The sequence below is a fragment of the Brassica rapa genome, chromosome A03, assembly GCF_000309985.2.
Source record: "Brassica rapa cultivar Chiifu-401-42 chromosome A03, CAAS_Brap_v3.01, whole genome shotgun sequence".
Classification (NCBI taxonomy): Eukaryota; Viridiplantae; Streptophyta; class Magnoliopsida; order Brassicales; family Brassicaceae; genus Brassica; species Brassica rapa.
In genome coordinates, this window is record NC_024797.2 from 16,900,609 (window position 1) to 16,925,625 (window position 25,017).

Below are 25,017 nucleotides of genomic sequence, written 5' to 3' on the forward strand. Positions count from 1 at the left end.
GCGATCATTGAAAGGTCTAACCACAAAATGCAACTATATCTTCCTTTCTTTATCCTGCATGACATGGTAGATGGAGCAGATTGTTATCAATTGTGGAACGAGAGCAACTCCGTCCATGGAATGGGGGTGCTCTCATTCTTGGTCACATTTATGATCTAAATAAGAGATATTTTGGTAACCCACTTAAAAAATGTTTTTGGTAGCTCTATATGTAAAAAATTTGAATTATCATTTTGGTTTATCGAAATCTTTGAAACCAAGCAAACACAGGACTTTGATTTTTTTTTTCAACTACAGTAAAAACAAAATAAATTCAGTTTATCAAAGTAAAAATAATGGAAAGTTTTGATACTAAAGTAAAAAAAATGGAAATTCATAGACAAACCAACCATTGGTTTTCATCTCGTTAGGACTTGTAACAAGAGCGGAAGGGAATACAAAAACCGACATCCTGTCTGTTTTATTCTCTATATATAAATCTTTGTTCTTTCTTGGATAAGAAGTATAATAGATACAGATGTATGATCAGCTGCTATATTCTGCTTTGATCCCGTCAATGTCGTCCCCGGAAAAGAGAACTAGTAAGAAGAAGAAGAAGGAGCCGTCGCCGAATCCGTCACTCCCGGATGATTTCCTATTGAGCTGCTTCGCCCGCATCTCAACGTTGTACTATCCATCTCTCTCCCTCGTCTCCAAAAGCTTTCGATCTCTCCTTACTTCACCGGAGCTTTACAAGGTACGTTCACTCTCGGACCACACAGAATGTTGTCTTTACGTGTGCATACAATTCTTTTCCGACCTGGGTCCTACCTGGTACACCCTATGCCGGAAACCTGACCAAACCAAGTCATCATCATCATCAAGTGAGTATGTTTTGGCTAAAGTCCCAATACTAAATTCTCCTCGTGCGTCCTTTACAGGTCTCGTGTCGGTTGGTCCTAATATCTACAACATTAATAGCGGACCGGTCTCGATACTAAATTGCCGGTCTCACACATGGAGCGAGGGTCCAAGCATGCGTGATGATCTCTATTCACTTTCTGCTAGCGTCGTTGATGAAAAGATATATGTAATAGGTCGTTCGAGAGATTGCAAGAACTCGTTACATAAAAGCCCTTTAAAAAAAAAAAAAAGAAGCAGAAGTCGTTACACGTGTTCGACACAGAAACTCAAACTTGGGATCCTGTAACCATTGGACTAAAAGACGGATTCTACAACGAATCTATTGACGGAAAGTTCCTCGTAGTGGCGAGTAACAAAGAGGTGGTTATTTACGATTTTAAGAAAGTTAGATGGGACGTGGTCAGAATCAGATCAAGGGATGGATTGATCTGCTTACTGCGAAATAGACAACGTCCTGTACTCTGCTTGGGGGGGGGGGGGGAGAGATAGTTCAGATGGTACGACGCGAAGGCATATATAGGAAGGTGGAGAGAGTTGGAGGGGTTGGTAGGACTTCCCGAGCTCACTAGTGAATCAAGTGTTAGATTGGCTGATCATGGAGGAAAGATGGCGGTTTTGGTGAGCCAAAACCTGTCTTTTTATAGTCGTTTCTCGCATAAGAAGGTGATTTGGTGTGGGGAGATTTCACTTGAAAGGCGCAACGGTGGTTGTGAAATTTGGGGAAAAGTTGAGTGGTTTGATCATGTGCTTACGGTCCCTGCAGGATGTCATGTAGTGAAGGTTCTTGGTGTTACTGTGTGATGACTGATGACTGAACTTTTGTGAACGTGTGTGGTTTATGCATGCAACTATGACGAATGTACTTGGTTGTCTTTTAATTTTAAATCAATTTTGATGTTTTTTTTTATTGTTAAGCTTTTTTCTTGAACCAAATTAAGCACACTTAAAATTTCTTCATTTTTTTTCCATGATCAATAAAATATGAATCATTTATTTCTAAAATAACTAATTTATTTATTTTGATTATGTTTTTGGTTTTAGGAAATTAAACTAGTAAACATAATAAAATAAAAATTAATATTAGCAAATAATTTTCCAATATTAAATCATCATATCATGATAAAAATTAGAAAAAAATTAATATTTCCTGAACACAACTAGAATACCAATATTTTGTTTCAGAATATATATATCAATTATATAAAAATTATTACATTATAAACATCTTGTAAAATATCTTCAATTTGGAGTAGTATAATATTTGCTATAAAATTACAATCATCTTCACAAATTATTTAATTATAGATTTTATTTTTTATTTATAGAATTTTTCTTAAATTGTTTTTATCAATAAATAGGTTTAAACGGGTACAATTTTATTTAATGAATAGTATATAAGCAGATCATGGGCTGGCACTTTATACTAGACCCGTTTATGTAAGTGGGCTTTAGGCCCATTTTTACATGTCCTAACGAGTGAGAGTGACGATATTTTTTCATTGGCGTCAACGGAGACAAATCCTCTCATACCTCTATATCTCATAACATAATTTCAAAAAGACCCTTTTATTCTTTTAATTTTATATGTCAAACGAAAAATTATAAAATTAAAATGAAAACGTTAATATTTTTTATTTGATTTATAGAATTTGATAAAAATATTTAAAAAATCCAAAAACGTTTTTTTCTATATTTTCGAAAAAATCATCAAAATATGATTAAAACGATTTTAAAATATTTTTTTTTGAATTTGGAAAAGTATAGAATTTAAATATTTGCCCATGGGTTCACTAATCCATAGGGGAGTTAGGGTTTAGTTTTGATGACCCGAAAGGATTTAATTTGGAAGTTTAGATTATGATTAAAAAAAGAATTATGAAATAAGGGTATAGGAGACTCTAGGAATCTATAGGAGATTTGGCATTTAATATTTGGGGCACGCCAGAAGTTGGTTCGCGTCAACGGTTGCTTATTGGTTTACGGGGAAAATTATCGTAAATACCCCTGAACTTTTAAAAGCATCTAAAAAATCCCTCAACCTTTACAAATTCATTAAAAAAAACCCAGCCCCGTGTAGCAAACTGGAACGAATGCTTTCGTTTCGAAACCAAAGCTTCCTTTTAAAATAATAATAATAATAAAATCTCTTTCGAGATGGCGTCCATGGCGATCGGCGTCAGCTTGTGGATGAGTAACGGCATACGAAGAGGAGACGATGATGTTGCTCGATTATCAGCGAAGACACTGAATCTGAATCAGAAGAGCGAGAGTAGTGCAAGCAGGGTTTTGAGTACGAAGAGACGCCTTGCCTCCTCCAGAGCTAAACGAACCGTCGCGAAGTCGGTTCTCTTCGAGGAGGAGGAGGAGGAGGAGAAGAGCAAGAAGAATCTGAGAGTTGGACTCATTTGCGGAGGACCGTCGGCGGAGCGCGGGATTTCTCTCAACTCAGCTCGATCAGTTCTCGATCACATTCAGGTTATCCTCTCTAAATTTTGAAAATCGTTTCCCGCTGATTTTAGATTTTTCTATCAAATCACCTTATCGTTTCGATTGTCATCAATCATCAGGGGAACGGTGTAAGCGTGAGCTGCTATTACATAGATGCTCATCTCAAATCCTTCGCAATTTCCTCCGCTCAGGTTTTGCTGCTACCTTGTTTAGACACACTTCCATAAATTTCTGCTGTATTCTATCATTTGATTCCGTCTTCTTGTGAAAATGAATTTCAGCTGTACTCGAACACTCCCGCAGATTTTGATTTTAAGCTCGAGAGGTGAGAGGTACATAAGGTTTCTTTGAGACTCTTGTCATGGGAATACAATTAGTATCCAAACAATGTTTGTTTCGTGCTGTGTAGTCTTGCACAGGGGTTCTCTTCGTTATCAGACTTGGCCGAGCATCTTGTTTCCGCTGTGGACATTGTCTTCCCTGTTATTCATGGTCGATTTGGTGAAGATGGGGGCATTCAGGTCCTTTATATAAGTTTATTTTCTGCTGGAAGTACTTAAAATGTTATAGAAACCTTAACAAATTTGATTAATACTATGCAGGAGCTGTTGGAGAGTCACAACATTCCGTTTGTTGGGACCGGATCCAGTGAATGCCGTCGAGCCTTTGACAAGGTTAATAGTAAGATTTTGAGCAACAGATATTCATCTGCAGCTTGAGTAGTATAGTTCTGACTCTTTTCAGTGAACTGATTCCAGTATGAAGCTTCTTTGGAGCTTAAAAAACATGGGTTCATGTCAGTACCAAACTACTTGGTGCAGGTAGCGTATATTTGTCTCTTTCTATTTGGTGCAGGTAGTGTATTGTCTCTTTATCTGCATTCCGTTTCTACCGTAGTATGCATAGACAATTGTACTCGTATTTATAGCTAGTGATATCTTTGCTTATTAACAGGGAACTGGAGTAGACGAAAGTGAAATAGCACAATGGTTTACAGATAACCGGCTGGATCTTGATGTGGGAAAAGTGGTGGTAAGCATCAGGCTATTTCTCATACTGATCATAGATAGAGAATGTTCCCCAAAGAATCAATTTCCTTTTCATTTGTTTTTACTTCTTCTCTACACGGCTGTCTGTTTAAGGTAAAACCAGCTAGAGCAGGGTCAAGCATTGGTGTCAAGGTTGCTTTTGGCGTAAAGGATTCAATCAAGAAAGCTGTTGAACTTATTCTAGAGGTATCCGTTGTTTTGATAGTAACTTGGAAGTGAAAGAAATAAAATATATTTATTTCTGGGATATCTTTACGGCCAGTTTGTTTATTTTCTTCTGTTTTCTTACAGGGAATTGATGATAGGGTTGTTGTTGAGGTGTTTATTGAAAATGGACATGAGTTCACTGCCATCGTCCTGGATGTGGGTTCTGGTTCTGATTCCCATCCTGTTGTGCTGTTGCCCTCTGAGGTTATCACATTTTCAGCTGTTCTCTGAGTTTCACGGGTTCAGAGCTTGTGCCAGATGTTTTTTTACCCCTTTTACATGAATCATGTTAATCATGTTACGTATCCAAATGTTTATCTGGTCAGGTGCAACTTCAGTTCCATGGCAGCGGTGATCCGGAGGAAGATGCGATCTTCGACTATCGGAGGAAGTATTTGCCGACACAACAGGTACTGAAAGAAACACAGTTTTTGCAATTTTCATTACCCTACATGAAAGGCGCGTCTGGAACACATTGATTTCCTCCGTGCTCTTAAAGTCTTAATTGTGTATTTCCAAAAGCCAAACATTTATTTTCTTAGCTGTATATACGTGGTTTCTCAGCATGTTGAGTTCCAAATTTTAGTAGCTTAATTTCCTCTCACAATGTGTGTATTAAAAATAAACAGGTCACCTATCACACTCCACCTCGTTTCCCTATCCATGTAATCAAAAGTATCCGTGAAGAGGCATCTCTTCTATTTCAAAAACTAGGTCTTCGCGACTTTGCTCGCATTGATGGATGGTATTTGGCTCCCACTTCAAATATATCATCAGCTTCAAATGAAACGTCTAGAGGACGCAAGTCAGGGAATATTATATTCACAGACATCAATCTGGTTAGCCTATTGCATATTTTTGGCCTTAGAATGTACCCCGAGCCACTATTTGTACACTGCATTGTTCTAATAAGTAGCACTCGGGTACATTTACAGATAAGTGGCATGGAGCAAAATAGCTTTCTCTTCCAGCAGGCTTCTAAGGTAATCTAAGATAGGTGTAACATTGGTGATTATGTTAACGATATACTTCCAACTGTCCCCTACTCTTGTTAAACCTGTCTTCTCAGTCATTTTGTGAAACGTTTGTGATAGTACCCTATTTCTTCCAAACTCCAAAGTACAGTCAAAGGCTGATAAAAAACAACATGATTATCGCAGTCATTTTTATCTTCCTAAATATTTAAGCTGTAATGTATTGTTTATCCATTCCTTCCCTCTCCCATGCATGTCTAGGTCAGGTTATTCAAGTATTCAGGTCATTTGTTTGTATTAGCATACATGACTGGATTCTATTTAGATAATTGGTTCTTGAAATTCAGGTTGGGTTTTCTCATTCAAACATTTTGCGAACCATCCTCCACCGAGCTAGCTCAAGGCTTCCCCATCTTACTTGGTATAATTATGAGTCTAGTCATTTGCTTCGAGGTTCAACAACCCTGGAATCCTCCCGGGACGTCAAGAAAGTGTTTGTAATATTTGGAGGAGACACTTCAGAGCGGCAGGTCTCTGTCATGAGTGGAACAAATGTCTGGATGAATCTGCAAAGATTTGCTGATGTAAGTTGAAAACAATGCACCATTATGTTATTATCAATCCCAGTTGGCAGTGTCGTTAACCTGTATCTATAAGCTAAACCGCAGGCACAAAAACATTTTCCCTGACTGGTGATCTTGGTTTTTTTTTGCAGCTCAAAGTAACTCCCTGCTTGCTTTCCCCATCACTTAGCAACTCATCTGGTGCATTTCCGGACAAAACCGAATCTGATTTGGACAACAGAGAAGTCTGGTTATTACCGTAAGTATATTCTCGGATTCCAAGTAGAAATAAGATTTACAGTAGTTGTCTACAGATAGATACAACAACGTTGACCTCAAACACAATACTGCATTGATGTGCTTATACGGAGTGGAACGACACATAATGGCAATTCACATGCATTCATGAAACTATTTTAACTGTCCTCAAGTTAATGCCTTATCCTTTTACATCACCAGTGATTTTATTTCTTCTCAGGTACTCTGTTGTGTTAAGGCACACTGCTGAGGAAATACTTGCGGAGTGCTTGGAAGCAATCGAGCCTGATAGGGCTCTGTTTACGTCTATGCTGCAAAAGCAAGTGATGGAGGATCTTATGGATGGTTTGAAGAATCAAAGCTGGTTTGGAGGGTTTGATATAACAGACGAACTGCCAATGAAATTTTCGTTGAGAGAGTGGATCAAACTTGCCAAGGAAGCTCAAGCAACCGTATTCATTGCAGGTCAGTGTTAAAACCGAGAGACTGCAGTGTCTCTTACTATGTATTAACATTAGCAAATATAATAGAATGAGCAAAAAGCTATCAACAAATTAAATAATAAGGCCTACTGGCCAAATAGCAAGAACAAAAACAAAATTTGAGGAGGGTGATACACTTTTGTTGAAGCAATGTTGATACCCTCCGGAAGCACTTCTCTGTTAAGACAATGAGTTTATTCTGTATTGACTCACCTTTAGTCGCTACATCTTTATATTCAGTCTTTTTGAAATTATAATTTTCAAATGCAATGTGACAGTGCATGGAGGAATTGGGGAAGATGGTACTCTGCAGGCCTTACTGGATGATGAAGGAGTTGCTTACACAGGTTCGTTGTAACTTATGGTACATCAATAGTGTTTCTCTTCAATTGTCCACATGAAATGTGTTCACCTGGTTGTTTTATATATCCTCTTCCGTGCTTAATTAAAGGTCCAGGCGTACTAGCTTCAAGAACTTGCATGGACAAGGTTATGACATCACAGGCTCTTAGTCATGTACGGTTACACGTCAATATATCTCTTCAAGAAAATATACTGAAATACGCGAGTAGTATTCAGTTTAGTAAAACAAATTACATTTCTTTTGGGTTTCTCAGCTTTCAGAGGTTGGAGTTCATACCATAAGCAAAGATGTGAAGAGAACAGATGATATAATACATGAGACCATCTCAAACATCTGGGATGAATTGATCACCAAGCTTCGGTGTATGACATTCTGTGTTAAACCAGCAAGGGATGGATGCTCTACTGGTGTTGCAAGATTATGGTAATCCATATCCAAAAGCCTTTTGACACTCATTTTCAAGATTCTAATTTTTAATTTTGAACCGTTTGGATATTGTACAGTTCCGCTGAAGACCTTGCTGTATATGTACAAGCTTTAAAAGATTGTCTACCAAGGATTCCTCCAAACACTTTGTCTAAGGTAAAAACAAATAGTCATTCTATTGGTACAAACCTTAAGGCCTTCACTGGTAATAGCTATCTCCACTTTTTTGTAGACACATGGAATGATTGAGATGCCAAACACTACTCCCGAGTTCTTGATTTTCGAACCATTTGTTGAAACTGATGAAATAATAGTTTCATCCAAAGCCAAACAGCAGCTCTCTTGGAAAGGTACCAGGCGGTGGGTAGAGATAACCGTGGGAGTAATCGGAAAGCGTGGGTCAATGCGTTCACTGAATCCTAGTCTTACTGTAAAGGAAAGTGGTGATATATTATCACTCGAGGAGAAGTTCCAAGGTACTCTTACTCGTCTTTCTTTGCTATATCATGCATTTTCATGAAAGTATTAGTCTAATATATCTCTTTATTAGGCGGCACTGGCATAAACCTGACTCCACCTCCACCAACAATCATGAGGTTTGTTACAAAACTTTACTTTTTAATAAAGCTAAAATATTTATAAATCTGATGACTTGTGTGGTTTTTCAGTAAGGACGCTTTGGAAAGATGCAAACAAGGCATCGAGCTGATTGCGGAAACTCTTGGGTTAGAGGGGTTTTCACGGATCGATGCTTTTGTGCACGTTGAAACAGGAGAGGTACTCTAATATTTCAATCCAAAATCATATTTCTGGTTTCTCACAAATTAAGTTGTGCAGGTGCTGGTTATAGAGGTGAACACAGTTCCTGGAATGACTCCTTCCACTGTATTAATCCAACAGGTGAAATTTTTTTACATTCATACATGTCTTCAAGCCTGTATTTGATAAAAACTATCATGATACATTGATACGTTTTTGTTTTGTGATTGGAAACTTTATAGGCATTAGCAGAGCAGCCACCAATCTACCCTCCTCAGTTCTTTCGCAAATTGCTCCATCTTGCTACACAGAGAGTCTGAGTGACTCAGTTTGAATTTCCATAGAGGTAAAAAATACATTGTTTTGTCTACTTGATTATTTATATATACAACATACAAGTTTTGTAGAAGGCTGAATCAGAACTAATGTAATGGTACAATTTCTTCTGAATCAGGTTTTGATTAAAGATTCGGTTGAATCGAACATGGCTAGGGCCTTAGGAGGTTTGGGACCACTATGTAAGGTAATAGATAGTGTTGTTGTAAACCAAACAAAACGGCTTTTCCTTATCAAATCATTTAATTCGCCCCACACAGCTCACGGAAGGAGGACCATCATCTTTGTGCTATCTTTAATTACTTCTAACGACAACAACGTACGAAGCCCCACACTCTTTCTCTGGAGTTTTAATGCACTGTGATCTAACTCAGACCATCAAAATCCACCGCCCAATATCAGTCAAACACTTTCGTTGTTTAATGACATATTTAGACATTCTACTCCGTACCCGAATTTATACACGATCAGTTCTGGTCTGATTGGTAAATATCGATTAATCGTGAACTCACAGAAAAATTAACCAAGCTGTGAAAAGAAAAATAAAATAAATATCTGCAAAACGAAAATTGCATGATAATTTTTCTTCGAATAAATTTTGCGAAATGGTGGAATACATACTATATGAATCTAACATTTTTAACTGGCTGGTGAGGCTAAGTGCCGGTGATGATCATATTAACATTTCAAGCTGACCAAAAACATTACATACTAAACATTATGAAGCTCTCAGTTTGTTTTTATGTTCTTTGAATTAAATTCAAGATTTAACAATCGGTTACTTATGAATTTTCTTTCACAGATTTGTTGCTAATCATTTTTATTACAAACATGGATTTGGAGAAAAGTTTTTTTTTTTGTTGCTGTTTTTACTATCGGTCTTGAGTTTCACAACTACAGTGTAGTAATAACACAATATCCACAAAATATATTTATTTAAAATTGCTAGATACAAAGCAACTGAATCAGGAGGGTTGGATCTTAAATTCTTAATGGGTTGAAGGTAGACATTAAATTCATCCACAACTAATTCTTAACCTTGCAATCACTCCTCAACCACCAACGACCAAACTCTTCCCATCTACATATACAACCTCTCAATTCTCTAACCAAAGTACACAAACACAAGACCAGAAAAAAAAAACAGAAAGTAAACATGAGATCTCTCTTCTTACTAGCCTTGTTCCTAGTTCTTGCTTTTCACCATGGTGAAGCAGCCGTGACTTGCAACAACGTGGTTGGTGATCTTTACCCTTGCCTCTCCTACGTGATGCAAGGCGGAAACTCCCCATCAACTAACTGCTGCAGCGGTGTCAGAACGCTCAACAGTCAGGCTCAAACCACTGCGGATCGTCAGAGCGTCTGCCGTTGCATCAAAAATGCTATTGGAGGAGCCTCTTACTCTTCAAGCAACCTTAAAAATGCTCTGTCTTTGCCTGCTAAGTGTGGTGTTAATCTCCCTTTCAGTATCAGCCCTTCCACCAACTGCAACAGGTAAAAAACACATCCGTAAAATGATTTATTAGGACATGAAGAAAAATCTCAAACATTTATGTCTTCCTTTTACAGTATCCACTGAAATAAGCAGAAGATCCTAAAGGAAGCTACTACTACTACTACGAGAAGTTAGGACATGGCTTGGTAGTAGTAACTACGTTGTTCAGTGATGTATCTTCACCTTTATGTTCCTCAAGGTTCTAATAAAAATTATCAAAATGGATTATAGTTTCGACCAAATATGAAAACATTCGTTATGTTTGTTTTGTTACGAGCTAAAAAAATTCCACTGCGAACTGAACTAGCATGTAAAAAAATCAGGACATGAAGTAAACGTATACACAGCAATGTCAAACGACGTAAACTCAATACTTTTATGGCGTTTCTTTTTATGCTTGTCGACATGGGCAGTCCTGAAAATATGAGATTCATAAACAATTTAGTAATGATTTTTTCTAAATCTTTTTTTTTTTACAAAATTGAGATACTTTTTTTCTATGCAATTTTTTAATAATTTTTTTTTGGGGTCCTATGCCACTGTTTCATTTGGTTATGCCCAGAACAATCCCTGCTAGTCAAAACCCTTTTGGTTACTTTCTAAGCATATTTATTAGATTTACTTTTTTTCTAAATGTTCTTATTTTAAACGATCTAGTTAGGAATATACGTGCAACCGTGCAAGAGTCTGAAACATGAAACCTATTTAATATTTGATTTTGTGAGATTTTGTTAGTAAGAGTGAAGGAATTGTTTTGATGGAGAACAAACGATTAAACTATTGAACCAGAACCAGAGCAAACATTGACCTTTAGGTAGAGACGTTTCAAAAATATAATACTGAGGTAAGATTCATGACATCTTTCGCATATTTTACATCCATTGATCAGAACACAAAGACTTTTTCCAAACACTTCTCCATCGAGAAGAAGGGAACACAAGGGTGCCTATTTACTTTTCAAGGCCGTTGTGGACTCTCAGGTACAGAGTCAAGGATGGAAGTAACCTTCTTCTGTAGCTCAGGCTTGTTAGCACCAACAAGCTTGCCTATTTGCTGACCGTTTTTAAGAAAGAAGAAGGTTGGTGTTGCCTTTATGTCCCATGATGAGCTAAAATCCTGCACACGTCACAAAATAAAACAAAAATTTGAGATTTAATTGAAAGATCATTTAAAGAAGAGAAGCTATGGATAGATGGTGAAGGGACTTTACGCTGAGTTCATCAACATCTACAAGAAGGAACATGATAGAAGGATGTTTCTCTGAGAGCTCGATGAAGAACGGTGCCACGACCTTACAAGGCCCACACCATGTCGCGCTGAAGTTTGCAATCACCTTTTTAAGAGAAGAAGATGGTTCATGAGATTTAGAAAAAACACAAACAACACTCCATATTAAGAAAATTACAATTTTGCCATCACGGCCAGCTTCGGCTAGTTTCTCATCCCAGCTTTCTTTAGTTGTGATGAGATGAACGTTGCCACCGGAAAAATCAACGTTATGGATTGAATCATCGTCTTCTTTGCCCTATACCATCGCATAATAAACAACAAAAAAAAAATCAATAATTTATTCATGCGACAAGAAGCAAAAAAAAACAGACAAACAAACAAAGGGGTTCATGTCGTACCTTAGAGACACAGCTTCCCATCGAATTGTCTGAAACACAAAGTCGATTTCTTTTTTTTTGTTTTATTGCAAGTCCCTGTCATGAAAGGAAAGAGAGGAAACTTTCAGTTCATCGAATTTTGGGGAAAAAAAACGTCAAAAAAAAATGAAAATTTGAAAAGAGTGAAGCGATTCCAAACGTACCCCACGAGAATCTGAAACGGTAACAACGGAGACCTTTAGGAGTTTTGGATGCGATCAGAGAGGCTAAAGGTTGAAGATTTTTTACAGAGAAAACGAAGAGAGAGAGAGAAGGAAGAGAACTGAAAAGAGAGAGAGAATGATGTTTTCGAGGAGAGAGAGAGAATGAAAAAATCAAAGGAAGAACGGCGTCGTAACGGGGACGCTACCAAATTAGAGGAGTCGTTACTCGTTGATTGGAGATGAAGCTCTTCCTCCTCCCATTATGATTTGACTCCGTCAGACCCAATGCCCCCTACACTTCTCCATAATTACAGTTTTACCCTTTTCTCTACACATTTTGTTCTCTGTGGTTAAAAAATCGATGATTAAAGATTTAAAGGTCTTAACTAAATTCTAAGGGTGTACTTTTTAATTTACATTTTTAGAAAAATATTTATATTTGTGTTTTTTAATTATATTTAATTTTTTTAAATAATTAATAACTTTTTTTAATAATTGTATTAAAATAGTTAGACCATATTTATATGAATATGTCAAATTGCTGTTTTAATAGAATAGATTATCAAAACAAATGGATTTGTAGAGAAGATAGAGATAGGATGAGAAATGGGTAGATGATTAAACCCAAAATTAATAATTAGAGAAAAAATAAAAAACCCAAATAGATGATTAGTAGAGAAGAGTACGAGCATATAAGTTTTGCTGGATTATGATGTCACATAATAGCGTTTAGTAAAAGCCAACACACATGCATTTTTTTATGTTTTGATATATATTTTAGGATGCTGAGATAAACGTTATGCTTCGCTTGTCTTCGACCCCACCACTTCCGAGTCTCTTATTATTCATCATCCCATGGCGTACTTCTGTGTCCAGCTTCGTGCAGTTGACTCGTACTTGGACTTATCCGTCTTGTACATGTGAGCAATCTCTGGCACAAGCGGATCATCTGGGTTCGGGTCCGTCAGCAACGAGCAGATCGACAGCAAAACCTGATTCCACCAAGCAATAATCACAAACATCAGCAAAACAGAACCAGCTGAAAGAGTCTTCTAAAGATACAAAAGGCTTAAAACCTTGGAGATGGTGAGAGCAGGGCTCCACTGTTCTTTCAGGATATCAAGACAAATGCTTCCGTTGCTGTTGATGTTTGGGTGGTATACCCTTGTCTTGAAAGACACCTACAAACATCAGAGACACATTGCTAAGATCGCTAATACACACACCAATCACCATAAACTTTAAATAATGATTCAGATAAGAAGAAACGAAACCTTTGGTGGCTTGAAGGGATAATCCGGAGGAAAGTGAATGGAAACCAAAAACACTCCTCCTGCGTAGGGACTGTCAGGAGGTCCCATGATAGTTGCTTGCCAATGGAACATGTCCTCAGCCACGGGACCTACACACAAAACAAAAAAAATTACAACAAAACTCAAATCAGACCTCATACCACATCAATAGAGACATATTATTATTGGTAGGAGCTACAAAAGGAATCTCTAGACAAAAAATAATAATAATCTAAGTCACTGTATAATCAATCTTTAAGATTGTAAGAGAAACAAAGGAATCTTTGAAGACGTTGAGTGCATATAACAGACAACAAACCAGAATCAAGCAAAGAGACTAAAAAAATCAAAGCTTTACCACCAAAATTAAAAATCATAATTCTGATAGATGAAACAAAGTAAAGATTTTTATTACTGGTTAACTAAATAATAGAATGATGAGTTCATATAACAAAGCAGGACGAATCAAAGAGACTAACAAAATCACAGCTCATAACTTTGATATTGAAACAAAGTATTGATTTTTTTTTTATCTAGCTTAGTGAAAAAAAGTAAGGAGAAAGCTTCGATCTTTACCAGCGCTGCAGTTAGAAGGAGGATCCTTCTGCAAATCCTTGAGCTCTTTCAGAATCCTCTTCGAAGCCATGGCTCAGACACGCTAAACAACCTGCACAAGGAAACGAGCCGACACGATTGATGCTAACGGAACGAGATCGCAAAAGGGAAGAAGACGGAGATTACGAACCGAACAACAAGTGATCAGAAAACCCTAGAGGAGTCGAAGTTGTTGAAATTGGATCTGAAACCGAGAGGTTCCCTTCTTCTACTAATAGCGTGCAAAGAGAAATCGAATAATAAATACTCGAAGCTTCTGATTCGGTCAGAAGCTCCGTCGAGAAAGCCCAACTTGGCTCGGATTATTTATTCGGCTCAAATTACGAAGCCCATAACCTTGAGCCCAGTTATGCAACAACCGAGTGGGGATATTAAAAATTATCTTGCAAAATGAGCTTTTTCACTAATTTTTTTTTTTTGACTTATTTCACTTAATGTTGTATAGTACTACCGTTTAATTTCATTTAATATTTTATAGTACAGTTTAGTTTCATTTAATATTTTATAGCAAAATGAGCCGACAAAAAAAAGCTTATTTCATTTACTCAAAAGTTTACAGTACAGTTTAAGTTGGATAAGATGCTACTACTATATTTGCTTAATAAGGGACCCTGAAAGGGAAGGAGTTTGGTCTATGACATTCATGAGAATATGATACAGAAGTAACACTGAAAAACAACATATTTAATTCTCTCTTTTTTTAAAAAAAAAAACAACAATTAAAATTTCTTTTTCTTTTTTGTGGTCAACAATTGAAATCTCTTATACATCAAACAAAGTCACTATTGAATGTCAGTACTTTGTTTGATTCTATTTCCTTCTGCTTTATTCCTCGTTTAAACAATTCAAAGACTGACTTGGTGGCAAAGTCAGCTCTCGCCCTTGTAGACTCGTTCTCCCTCGAGGGAGAGTAACCTTTCTTTTGAGTTTTAATGAAGTAGTGTGTGACCAAAAAAATAAAATAAAAGCTACTGGAATTGTTGGTTGAGCTTTGCTATCGATTATTAACTTAGGTATGTCTCTGATTCACGGTAGCCTGTGTGAAGTACCTTTCTTTCCTCTTTCACATGCTAATTGTTTTCTTCAAGAATCAAGATCCTTTACATGATAAGTTCCGAGAAGAGAGAACTGAAGCCGCCCCCCCAACTCAAGAACCACAAAGTTACAAACCACTAGAGCCTTACATATTAGTCTGTCTCTTTCCACACCATTAAACAAGCAAACAAGCAGTGTAGGAAAAATAAAGAGAAGTGGTTTTAAAAAGAAAAATAAGTTGTTTACTTGCGGTGTGTGTATTGTTATAGTGGGGCAAAAGGCTCAGGGAGCAGCTCGAATCCTCCATTATCAAACATGAGTCCATGTTCTGACGACCTATCATCAATGCTATGCAACCAGTTTGTGTTCTTCACGTCTTCTTTCAACAGAAACGCGTCATACCTTGAGCTCTCATACATATTCATATCGCTCGACTTCCCCATCAGTCTTCTTCCCTCGTTTGCTTCATTCCCGTTCTCTGCGCTGTTGCTGCTGATAGAATCCGAAAGGCTATTCCCTGAACGGATTGGCTGGATCTTGGACGAGGCTTGTCTGATGCTCTGAGGGAATAACGTGGTGCTTGATAGTGCGCAACCGTTACTCTTCCCGTTTCTTATGTCCTACACACACAATCAGAGCGGGGTTTGAGGGCATTCATGTGAAACATTTCAGTGGAGCCTCCAACTTTGTGGGACCCCCTATTTTTAAAAAAAATATTTTATCTATATACTTTTTTTTTTTTTTTTTTTTTTTTTTTTTTTTTTTTTTTTTTTTAACAGGAGGTTCAAAGGTGACCCGTAATCCGCACGTGGTTTCCGTTTGCCCAAAGGCCCGTAATCCGCACATGGTTTCCGATTGCCAACCATCTAATCCCCCTGGCCCGGAACCAGCCGGCACTAATACCCATTACCCAAGGACCCAGCACCAACGCCGCGATAACTTTAAACTTGGGGAGGGCGTAAAGCATTCCGTGGCCACAGGGGGTATTCGAACCCGGGTCCGTATTGGTGTGTTAACTACCTCAAGACCACTAGCCCACCACCCTGTGGTTAATATTTTATCTATATACATAAATATATTTATAAAAATATTACATATAGACTAGACTTTTTGTTATTATAAGTTAAATATAGATAATTTTAATAGTACAACTAAATAAGAAAATATATTTTATGTTATTGAAATTTAAAATTTTGATTTTTGTTTAAAGAAAATAGTTAAGGAAAAACTTAACTTTTGTTTAAAAATTCTTAAAAATATTTTAAGTTTTAAATAAAAAGTTTAGTATAATTTCAAATTTTGAACAGCATGATAAAACACTTCAGATGCACAAGAGATAAACGTACCATGTGCTTAATGGCCATATCAAGTGAACTTTTTGATAATGACCTCCCAAGCCCATTGTTATTGTCCATCACAGTTGAAGAAGTCCTCACGGTTCTCCGTGAAGTAACGTCTGAAACATTTGAAATCCTTCTCGGCTCTGGTGCACCTGTGTTATGTTGCTGTCCATTACCACTCAAACGGCCTTTTCCTTGGCTCTCTATGAGTCTTCCTCTCGTCACAACAGGAGATGAGTTCCTTCTCGTCATGGGACCTTTGGGTTCTGGACTTGCCTTTGCTGCAACAGGCCTAGACCTGCCAGCTGATATTGGTCTTCCCGGGAGAGTTGTTCTGAGATTAGGTGGTGCATCAAGAGAGAAGTCTGGTAGCACAATTGGCTGTTGTGTGTTGGTGGTGGTGGTGGTTCGGACTCTAGGTTGTCCAGGAGAGCTTGGCCTAGACAGTGAAGGTGCGGTACGACCATTTGTTGCTGAGGTGGATGTGTTTCGACGCGTAGGGGTTGAAGGGCGAGAGTTTGGTCTGGAAGAAACTACGTTTGGTGAGTTTGACTGTGTTCTAGAAGTTGGAGTAGATGGTCTTGAGACTAGGGAGGGTCTGGTCTTGTCCAGAGATGAAGTGGATGACACTGGACGGATTCTTGATGGAGTCGAGGCACGTGAGAGGGAAGTAGTACGAGTGGGAGTGGGAGTGGGAGTTCTAGCTGAAGATGAGGAACGGGAGCTAGGGGATGAAGGTCTGATGTAGGATGAGACTGAAGCTGAGCTAGTGTTCAGGATGGAAGATGGTAAACGGCCTGAGTTAGAAACGGATGGGCGAGTCAGTGAGCTACTTCTAGCAGGACGTGAGGGATGGTAACTGGTCTCTGACTGTGAAACCGAAAGCTGTAAAAGGAACAATAAAAAGAGTATACTCTTATATGATGAATAAGGTAATGTAGTTTCTATTTCAAGAAAGTAGAACTCATGAAGAAATTTTTTGAGGTTCTAGAAGAAAACTTAGAGGGTTTGGTTCATACCCTTGATGTCTTTGAAGCAGAACTAGCTCTAGCGGAAGATGTAACCTTTGGAGGTGCCAAAGATGAATGAGAATCGTTCCCAAGAGGTGTTCCAGGAGGAGTAAGCAGCCTAGAGCAAAAAAATGAATTTACCAATAAGATTTTAAACACTCACAAAAGCAAAAACTAAGAGAAAAAACCAGTGTTCTAAAAATTGGTGTAGACGACACAATTCATGCATAAATGAAACGATTTCTCTTAACCAAATTTTTAAATAATCGATCTAGACGTTCAAAAAAATCGGTCTAGTCATCCGTTTAACCAATAATCCTTTATAAAACGTTTAGTTATCGCCTATCGATTTATCCAACATCCGAAAAAATCAACACTCCCAAGTGCAGGTAACCAATATATCAGCATACACTGTGGAAAATCCACAAATAAAATGATCCACTATTTGATTGGATCATTTTATTTTGGGAAGACACTGACTAGAGATTGGGAAGATGGAACTTACCAGTCATAATCATTTTTGCCTACTTCAGCTGATGACAAGAGATCATCACCACCTTTACCTTTAGCAGTTGGTTTAGATCCGACAGAGAGCCTCCCTAGTTTCGCAGAAACTGGAATTAAAAACAAAACGCAGAGATAGTGTTAAACAAGATCCAACAGTTTCTCATTGGTCCGAAAGTATGTACTTAAAAAAAAAAAAAAGACAGCGCTGTCTCTTCAAATCACTGTAATAGAGAAAGTAACAGAGATCGAATCTAGGAGACGAAGACAGTTCGAAACTAACATCGTTTTCAGTTTTTTTTTTTGGAGATTATATTTTTTGAAATTCGAAGTTTCTATAAAAGGAAAGGTGAATCTGAAACGAACCGTCGGGTAAATGGTCGGTGGATGACAAGGGGAAAGAGCGACGGATCTTGGAGAATAGATCAAGATTCTCATCGGAATCTCTAGAGAAGCCGTTGTTACTGCCTCTGCGAAACTGTGAGATCGCCGGAGCATTCCTCCCACCGCTAACAGACTCTCTAAGATTCCTGTTCATTGTTGCTTACAGGCTACGCCATTGGAGAGAGGAAAGAGAAACTCAGATCTGAAGAGACAAGAAAGGCAATGTGTAGGAGATATATGAATGTGTCACTTCGAAGTTGTTGAGAGATGATTGAACTAATATCTAATGGTATCACGCTGCATGTTCATCTTTCATCAATCATGCGCTCTCCTTTTAAAAAAAAAATTATTTATGAGGCGGACAAAGAAAGGAAGTTTCCTAATGAATGTGTATTGAGTTAGACCCCCACGTGGTGTTCTTCTTGGATCACTACTCAACTAGAGTAAATATATACAAGATGGGTTTCCAACTAATTTGTTATTACAGGTCATGTAGTTAAGGTTTTCAGTTTTCACAGTAACTAACATTTATATTAGAATATTACAGTTTACCAAATATTCATTAACCTATCACTTTTGATTTATTAACAAACCAAAACCAGTTTTTTTAATATATAATTGGTTCTTCTTCTTCTTTCTCTCTTACAAATACAATTAAAAATATTTGTTGATAATATGGTAAACCATAACTGACTAAGCAACACATCTTATTGATTATGTTTCTAGAGCACTAGTATATTTTTCCTTTACCTCATTTGGAGAGTTAATAAAAACTAATGGCATGAAAATGTGAATGAATTAACCACGCGGTGGTGGACTAGTGGTTTTGAGGGAGTAACAGCCCCAAATATGGACCCGGTTTCGAAATCTTGTGTGGTCACCCGGACTAGCGTTAAATCACAAAAATACATGGAGTGCTGTGGGCTTCGTGGGACTAGTCAGTTGACTTCAGTTATCGAATTCCCATGGTTATCAAAAAAAAATTTGTGAAGAATTTGGAAAAAGTATAATGTGAAGAATCATTTTTTTTTCTTATAGGAATTCTACAAAACATATGAAAGACTCATATCTTATATGTATATAAATGTTTTGTTTTATATATCTAGATTTTAGTCATATAATAAAATAAAATTATACTAATATAAATATATGAGATACCCAATGGAAAAACTCTCTCTAATACTTTTTTATTTTTTTTTATGATAGAGACGGCCTGGACCCAAACCAACCCACAATTATACCCCTCTGTTTTCTATAGGCTGAAAACGATACCTCATTGGTTCTATTATGGGTCTACTCCACACTCTATCCGGCCCAGTACACCACCCTCTACATGTGACTCTGTCTCTTTCTCTGTAGATATAGCTAGCAACCTTGACGTTTCACACTACTTACGACTTGTCAATTGTCATCATCACCACCATCATCATTTCTATTACCCCTTTCGACTTGTCTTTCTCTCCGAAACCGACCTCGATTTCCGGTTAACCTTCTGCCGATTTTCACCACCGAATATCCCAATTTTGCCAATCCCTTTAGACAATGACGTCAAGAACGTTCCACCGCTATTACCAGACCTCTCCATCATTCCCTCTTTCATCAACGTTTGCTCCTTCTCCAACTCGCTAACTCTCACTCTCATCCTCGCTATCTCCAGCTTCAACTCTCTGTTCTCTCTCCTCAGAGACGCGTAGTTGTCTCTTGGAGAAACCGCTCGGTTCAGAACTCCCGAAGACAAATCTAGTACACCTTCATCTGAGTCTCCCGACAGAGCTTTCTTGAGCCGCAGCTGTTCTGAATAGAGAACACGTACTACCATTTGCACAGGAAGACGGTCGTTTTGCGCCATGTGGTTGCTTGCGTCCTGTGAAAGCTTGTTGCAGTCTATGAACTTGCATAGACTCTTACGTTCTTCTTCCGTCATTAATGGATGAGCCTAAATGATATCATATTTGATTATTATTAGTCTAATAATCATACGTTTTTCACAATATAAAGAAATTAAGTGATTTCTTCTTCATGCATGAGTATAAATATTTACAAAATAACTTATTATCTAATACATATAGTGTTATATGTATAAAATTCTAACCCATTCATTTATGTGATTTTTTTTTAGATATTTCACAAAATAAATTAATGACAAAATTGTATTGAAAGAGAAATATTCGTAAAATAACATTATTTAAATAATAAAATGATTAAATTACGCTAAGCTCTGGATTTTTTTCCTTCTAATTCCACTAAATAAATTCTAAAATAAACACTAATCATTAAAGCTAAAGATAAAGTAAAAATGTATTTTAAATTTTTAACTGATGCTATATTTGGAAATTTTCCCTTGCGTGCTATATACAAAATAAAAAGTGCTATCATAAAGTATTTCTCTTTATTTATTTATTTATTTTGATGTATATTAAGTTGCAGTTATTTTGAGTGTTAAATAGATAAAATCAGATTAATTTTGTTAATTGCATATTATATAGATACTTACCTTGAGATACACGTCAATGGCTCTGTATATCCCATCATCAACGATCCGTGCGTAATCAGGTAAACTCTCTATAATAGCTGTGAACTTATGTAGACTCAGGTAGGGATCCGGTGCGATCTCAGCCAAGTACGCATCGATGATCCGTCCCACTTTCAGCAACGAACCATGGTAATGACCAGTGGAGTCTGAATCACAACCACTCTCCTCATCTTCTTCATCAACCCTCTCGAGAAAACACGCGAGTATCCTATGCACAGTGTCCACATCATACATGGCCTCTTCCCTTCCGACAGAAGGTATAAGCAGATCATCAAGAGACACGCTCTCTAACTGCTGTCCGATTCTACGTTCTAGCTCAAGCCTGTAAGAGATCTCTATACCTAATGTGATTCCAATCTTTAACATCCCAAGGAGGAAGCTGAGAGGGATGATTGTTCCTCTCTCGTCACTCGGCAAAAGGGTTACAATAGCTTCAACGATCTCTCTCTGCCCCTGACAGTTGCGGTCAACAATAACACCTTTTAGTGATTGAGAGTAATGCATCAGAGAAGCAACGATGCTCTCGGACCGGACACCTGTTCTGGCCATCACAGACACAACTCTTGTGTAGTAATCAATGCCGAGAGCAGAGAGCTGTTCGATCCACCACGCGAGACAGTCTCTCCCCTTTAGCTCCTCTGATAAATTCGATACTAACTGCTCCCTGCAAGCGTTCATGGCGATGGCCTCCACGCACCTGTCAGGAATCTTGAACTTTTCCGACAGTTCTTGCCTCTCGCATGAGGTTAACACTTGAACTGATTTCTTGAGGTTGCGGAAAGCTGTCTTGTCGAGGTAACTCTCGGTTTGAGAGATGAGATTGTCTTCCTTGTAGTCTTCGGTCATCTCTAGGTAACCTGCTGCGCAGCGGAGGTCGACCACGTTGGAGGGGTTTATCTCTAAGTTGATGCCGTAGCAGAACTTCATGGCGAGCTCGAAAGTTAGAGGTCCACCAGGGAAGTCTCTTAGCTCGATACTTGAATTGTCCTTGAGATCTCTCACCATCTTTCTCATCTTCCCACACCGAGCTACTAGTGGAAACTGCAATATAAAAAAAACTGTTTATTATGACGGACCAGAAGCTAAATATGATATTGTTAGTTTTGGATCTAATATTTGTTTAAATATTTTTTTCCCAAAAAACTTCATATGAATAGATAATTGAACCAGATGTGTATTAGTTTTCTGTAGTCTAATATCCAATGTGGAACTCGGATATATTCTATCTATTAGTTTTGACATTTTTAATGGTTTTGTGGTAAACCTCAACGGTTGAGAACGACTATTGGTAATTAAGGATGGTAGATAGGGGGCATCTCCGGGATATTGGAAGTAACGAACAATTTAGTAAGATTTTTTTTTTAATTTTTCTTTTTACAAATCTGGGCGTCTTTTTCTATGTAATTTTTTTAAAAAAGTTTGGGCCTTATGCCAATGTTTCACTTTGCTATGCTCGAGACCAAGACCACCCCTGATGGTAGAGTTAGTAAGTGAGAAGCGCATCAACCGAGCTCTGCTATATTTCGATTTAGATCATTTTGGTTGAAACAGAAGTTGTAATCAACATTGATGCCCTTTTGGGATTTTTAAATCAATATATATATATTTTTTAGAAACATTTTTAATGTCGAAAAATATGTTGTAGAATAAGCTTGTGTGCACTCACTAACCTTGTGGAGTAGAAAAGACTCTCCACCAACAACAACGGTGATGTCTCCGGCAACATCAGAGAATATACTGCAAGTTTCACATAATCAAAATCAAACTGTTCGTTGATATGAGCAAAATGAATACAGTAGAGCTAAAGAGAGACGACAAGACTTGGGATGTAGAGAGAGGACGAACCAGGTGGAAAAGGTGGGAGGAGGAATAGAGGAGCGACTGTTACATGAAGTAGAGCTTGTTGAGGAAGAAGATTGAGACAAAGGTCTGTTTGAAATACCAGCCATCTTGAACCACGCTGTCTTGTTCTCCAGATCGCGTGGAGACTCGTTGTAACGAAAACAATACTATCCAAGGGGTTTTAGAGATAAGTCTCTCGTCTCTATGATTTTTGCTTTGTGTGCAGACGCAGACGCTGTTGCATTCTTGGTAAGTAAAGAAAGTATTAGAGAATAAAGATTCTCGAGTGATGTGAAGGAGGAAAGCCTTTATTTACAAAAAGACATAAAGGGAAATAGTTCTGATCATCTTTGATTTTGAAATGTAAATACTTTCCTTTATAAGATGTTAAACAAAATAAAAAGTTAAACGCTAATCAAGACGAGATTTTGTAATTTTGAAAGTTCCCGAAACCGGTTCTGACCCAAAAACAAATATATATTGTTACCTTAATTAAGTTTTAAACTCTTTTTCTCCCAATGGTGTATTGGGTTAATGATTTAGCGCAAGGAGTTAAATCTATCAGGTATTAGTGTTGTCTGGTCCCGGCCTGGTCCGAACTCGTTCCTCCAAATGAAGAAGAAAAACGTTTATTTTCTTGTCTTTTTACTACCGACTTAAATGTGACTCAATCCGTCTAAAGAAAGAAACATGCAATGATGCATATTCTATTTCTATATTAGAATGATTCACAAGGTACGTGAGAAAAGCTAAAGAGAGTGTGGCACGGAACTCCATAAAGACTCCATTATTGTTCTGGTCTATCTTGGAGACGTACACATTCCCTTTACTGCAGCTCTCTCAATTATATTGCACCAAACTTCAAAGTAGAGTAATATCACGTTTACTAATTAAAACCATACATGATACTAAAAAAAAACATTAGAACATGACTAATGTAGGGTTCTTAGGGCAGGGGCGGAGGCAGATATTTTTTTTGTTGGGGGCATGAGTAAAATTAGTTGATGGATTAGAAGTATATTTGATCAAAACAATGGGGGCATATTGAATTTATTGAGAGATTTACATGGAATTTAAAAAAGTTGTTGGGGGCAAATGCCCCCCCTCTCACACAATGTGGCTCCGCCACTGTCTTAGGGTAGAGTTCTTAGCGAAATATAAGAAACCGTTTCTTAATTTTTAACTAAAAAAAGCTAAGAACCGGCTCTTAAATATCGTATTCAAGAGCCAATTCTTAGCTTTTTTAATTAAAAATTAAGAGACGGTTTTTTATATTCCGCTAGAACCCCACCTTAAGAACCCTCCATTAATCATGCCCTACCGTAAAGAAACTCATTGTTTTGGTGATATTTTTTCTCCAAATAATACACTATCAACTTGTTGAAGCAAAAGACGTATTACCTTTTTTTGGTTAACAGATTGGAATGAGAATGAGAAAGCAATTCGTTGTCAGACCAAAACCACCAAAGAAGAGCAAACATATACCAAAGGACAGAGCTTAAAGAATCTACTTTTGGGACAGACATAAGTTCTCAATCACTTAATGCATGCAGCATGCATCACTGTGTGTTGTTTTTCTTTTGGTGCGTTCTTGTTGTAGTTTCTCATGATTTTTCATTTATATGCATGTCCATTAGCCAAATTAAAGTTGATTAGGTGTAGCGTTCTATACCACATAATTGTTATCCCTGGGTATAAAATGTAAAATATTATACAAGAGAGTAAGAGTGAAGTTACTCGTTTATTCACTTGTCTATTGGGTGGCTCATATCGATGATATAGTGCTCGCTAATTCGCTATAGCTTCAAATTGATATTTTATTGATCGCTTTTCCAATATGGGGTTATATATATTATTTGATTGTTGCTACGTTATATGAAAGTTGTCGATGCATCTATAGATCTTGTGCGTTTGATTGAGCACAATGGATTTTCAGTCACAACAAATGTAAGGGCAACATTATCGGTAGTCTCTAGTAAAGTATCTAGAAAAAAAACCATAGGCACTATCCTAACATGTGTTACTAAATGACTAGTTCAATATTTTTATCTGATTTAAAATTTAATTAATAATAAAACTGTATCACTTTCAAACGCGAAATTTTATTTAGTACCCTAAACTAATTTAGCAAAAATATAAATAATGGAAATTTGTAATGTAAAATAATATGGTGTATGTGCCCTAAACATCTGATTATTCTGGTGAGGTTTCACCGATGACCATGCTCTAAGGGGGTTGGTTCCTTTGTGTCATGGTTTTAAACCATCTTTGGGACAAAGGGTTATTCTTTAAATCGAAATATTGATTCCAAACTTGGAGGAGATTACGGAGAGAAAAAATGTCCAGGAGATTTCAATGTATGATTTTATGATTTCTGTATCTTTATTT

The 25,017-nt window shown here is 37.3% G+C and overlaps 7 protein-coding genes across 11 annotated transcripts; 3 read left to right on the plus strand and 4 right to left on the minus strand.

The window, feature by feature from the left end:
- Positions 1-155: 155 nt before the first annotated feature.
- LOC108871166 (F-box/kelch-repeat protein At4g39550) lies at positions 156-1,735 on the plus strand. Its single transcript, XM_033288124.1, has one exon. It carries the CDS (start codon positions 518-520, stop codon positions 1,187-1,189), a length of 672 nt encoding a protein of 223 aa, XP_033144015.1. The 5' UTR covers positions 156-517; the 3' UTR covers positions 1,190-1,735.
- A 1,232-nt stretch (positions 1,736-2,967) lies between these two features.
- LOC103859329 lies at positions 2,968-9,276 on the plus strand. 3 transcript variants are annotated; one of them, XR_631230.3, is made up of 26 exons: positions 3,058-3,378; positions 3,471-3,542; positions 3,633-3,676; positions 3,761-3,872; positions 3,954-4,025; positions 4,110-4,172; positions 4,306-4,383; positions 4,494-4,586; positions 4,692-4,811; positions 4,934-5,017; positions 5,237-5,446; positions 5,543-5,590; positions 5,929-6,165; positions 6,297-6,403; positions 6,623-6,867; positions 7,163-7,231; positions 7,336-7,400; positions 7,502-7,671; positions 7,752-7,830; positions 7,907-8,150; positions 8,225-8,270; positions 8,343-8,451; positions 8,512-8,574; positions 8,676-8,779; positions 8,888-8,956; positions 9,030-9,276. XR_631230.3 is itself a non-coding variant. In XM_009136840.3 (25 exons), the coding sequence occupies exons 1-24, from the start codon at positions 3,058-3,060 to the stop codon at positions 8,751-8,753; spliced, it is 2,829 nt and encodes a 942-aa protein (XP_009135088.1). In that variant the 5' UTR covers positions 2,968-3,057; the 3' UTR covers positions 8,754-8,779; positions 8,888-9,103. The 3 variants fall into 3 exon arrangements, 2 of the variants coding, with proteins under 2 accessions (XP_009135088.1, XP_009135089.1); XM_009136840.3 differs by having other exon boundaries at positions 2,968-3,378; positions 8,888-9,103; XM_009136841.3 differs by having other exon boundaries at positions 3,135-3,378; positions 3,633-3,683; positions 8,888-9,103.
- Positions 9,277-9,868: 592 nt separating this feature from the next.
- On the plus strand, positions 9,869-10,525 carry LOC103859330 (non-specific lipid-transfer protein 6). The gene is made up of 2 exons (XM_009136842.3): positions 9,869-10,263; positions 10,339-10,525. The coding sequence occupies exons 1-2, from the start codon at positions 9,926-9,928 to the stop codon at positions 10,346-10,348; spliced, it is 348 nt and encodes a 115-aa protein (XP_009135090.1). The 5' UTR covers positions 9,869-9,925; the 3' UTR covers positions 10,349-10,525.
- Positions 10,526-11,058: 533 nt separating this feature from the next.
- LOC103859332 (thioredoxin H9) lies at positions 11,059-12,467 on the minus strand. 2 transcript variants are annotated; one of them, XM_033288126.1, is made up of 5 exons: positions 12,075-12,373; positions 11,893-11,965; positions 11,670-11,789; positions 11,475-11,597; positions 11,059-11,380 (listed from the first exon to the last, which is right to left on the minus strand). In XM_033288126.1, the coding sequence occupies exons 2-5, from the start codon at positions 11,911-11,913 to the stop codon at positions 11,222-11,224; spliced, it is 423 nt and encodes a 140-aa protein (XP_033144017.1). In that variant the 5' UTR covers positions 11,914-11,965; positions 12,075-12,373; the 3' UTR covers positions 11,059-11,221. The 2 variants fall into 2 exon arrangements, with proteins under 2 accessions (XP_033144017.1, XP_009135091.1); XM_009136843.2 differs by having other exon boundaries at positions 11,475-11,789; positions 11,893-11,967; positions 12,075-12,467.
- Positions 12,468-12,704: 237 nt separating this feature from the next.
- LOC103859333 (ubiquitin-conjugating enzyme E2 11) lies at positions 12,705-14,352 on the minus strand. The gene is made up of 5 exons (XM_009136845.3): positions 14,112-14,352; positions 13,943-14,033; positions 13,349-13,476; positions 13,151-13,255; positions 12,705-13,066 (listed from the first exon to the last, which is right to left on the minus strand). Exons 2-5 carry the CDS (start codon positions 14,010-14,012, stop codon positions 12,923-12,925), a joined length of 447 nt encoding a protein of 148 aa, XP_009135093.1. The 5' UTR covers positions 14,013-14,033; positions 14,112-14,352; the 3' UTR covers positions 12,705-12,922.
- Positions 14,353-15,022: 670 nt separating this feature from the next.
- On the minus strand, positions 15,023-18,659 carry LOC103859335 (mucin-5AC). The gene is made up of 5 exons (XM_009136848.3): positions 18,237-18,659; positions 17,872-17,980; positions 17,376-17,484; positions 16,363-17,241; positions 15,023-15,636 (listed from the first exon to the last, which is right to left on the minus strand). The coding sequence occupies exons 1-5, from the start codon at positions 18,406-18,408 to the stop codon at positions 15,280-15,282; spliced, it is 1,626 nt and encodes a 541-aa protein (XP_009135096.1). The 5' UTR covers positions 18,409-18,659; the 3' UTR covers positions 15,023-15,279.
- A 605-nt stretch (positions 18,660-19,264) lies between these two features.
- Positions 19,265-23,544, minus strand: LOC103859334 (putative BTB/POZ domain-containing protein At3g08660). 2 transcript variants are annotated; one of them, XM_033288123.1, is made up of 5 exons: positions 23,117-23,544; positions 22,633-22,874; positions 22,458-22,524; positions 20,749-21,828; positions 19,265-20,190 (listed from the first exon to the last, which is right to left on the minus strand). In XM_033288123.1, exons 2-5 carry the CDS (start codon positions 22,734-22,736, stop codon positions 19,690-19,692), a joined length of 1,752 nt encoding a protein of 583 aa, XP_033144014.1. In that variant the 5' UTR covers positions 22,737-22,874; positions 23,117-23,544; the 3' UTR covers positions 19,265-19,689. The 2 variants fall into 2 exon arrangements, with proteins under 2 accessions (XP_033144014.1, XP_009135095.1); XM_009136847.3 differs by having other exon boundaries at positions 22,633-23,544.
- Between the last annotated feature and the right edge of the window lie 1,473 nt (positions 23,545-25,017).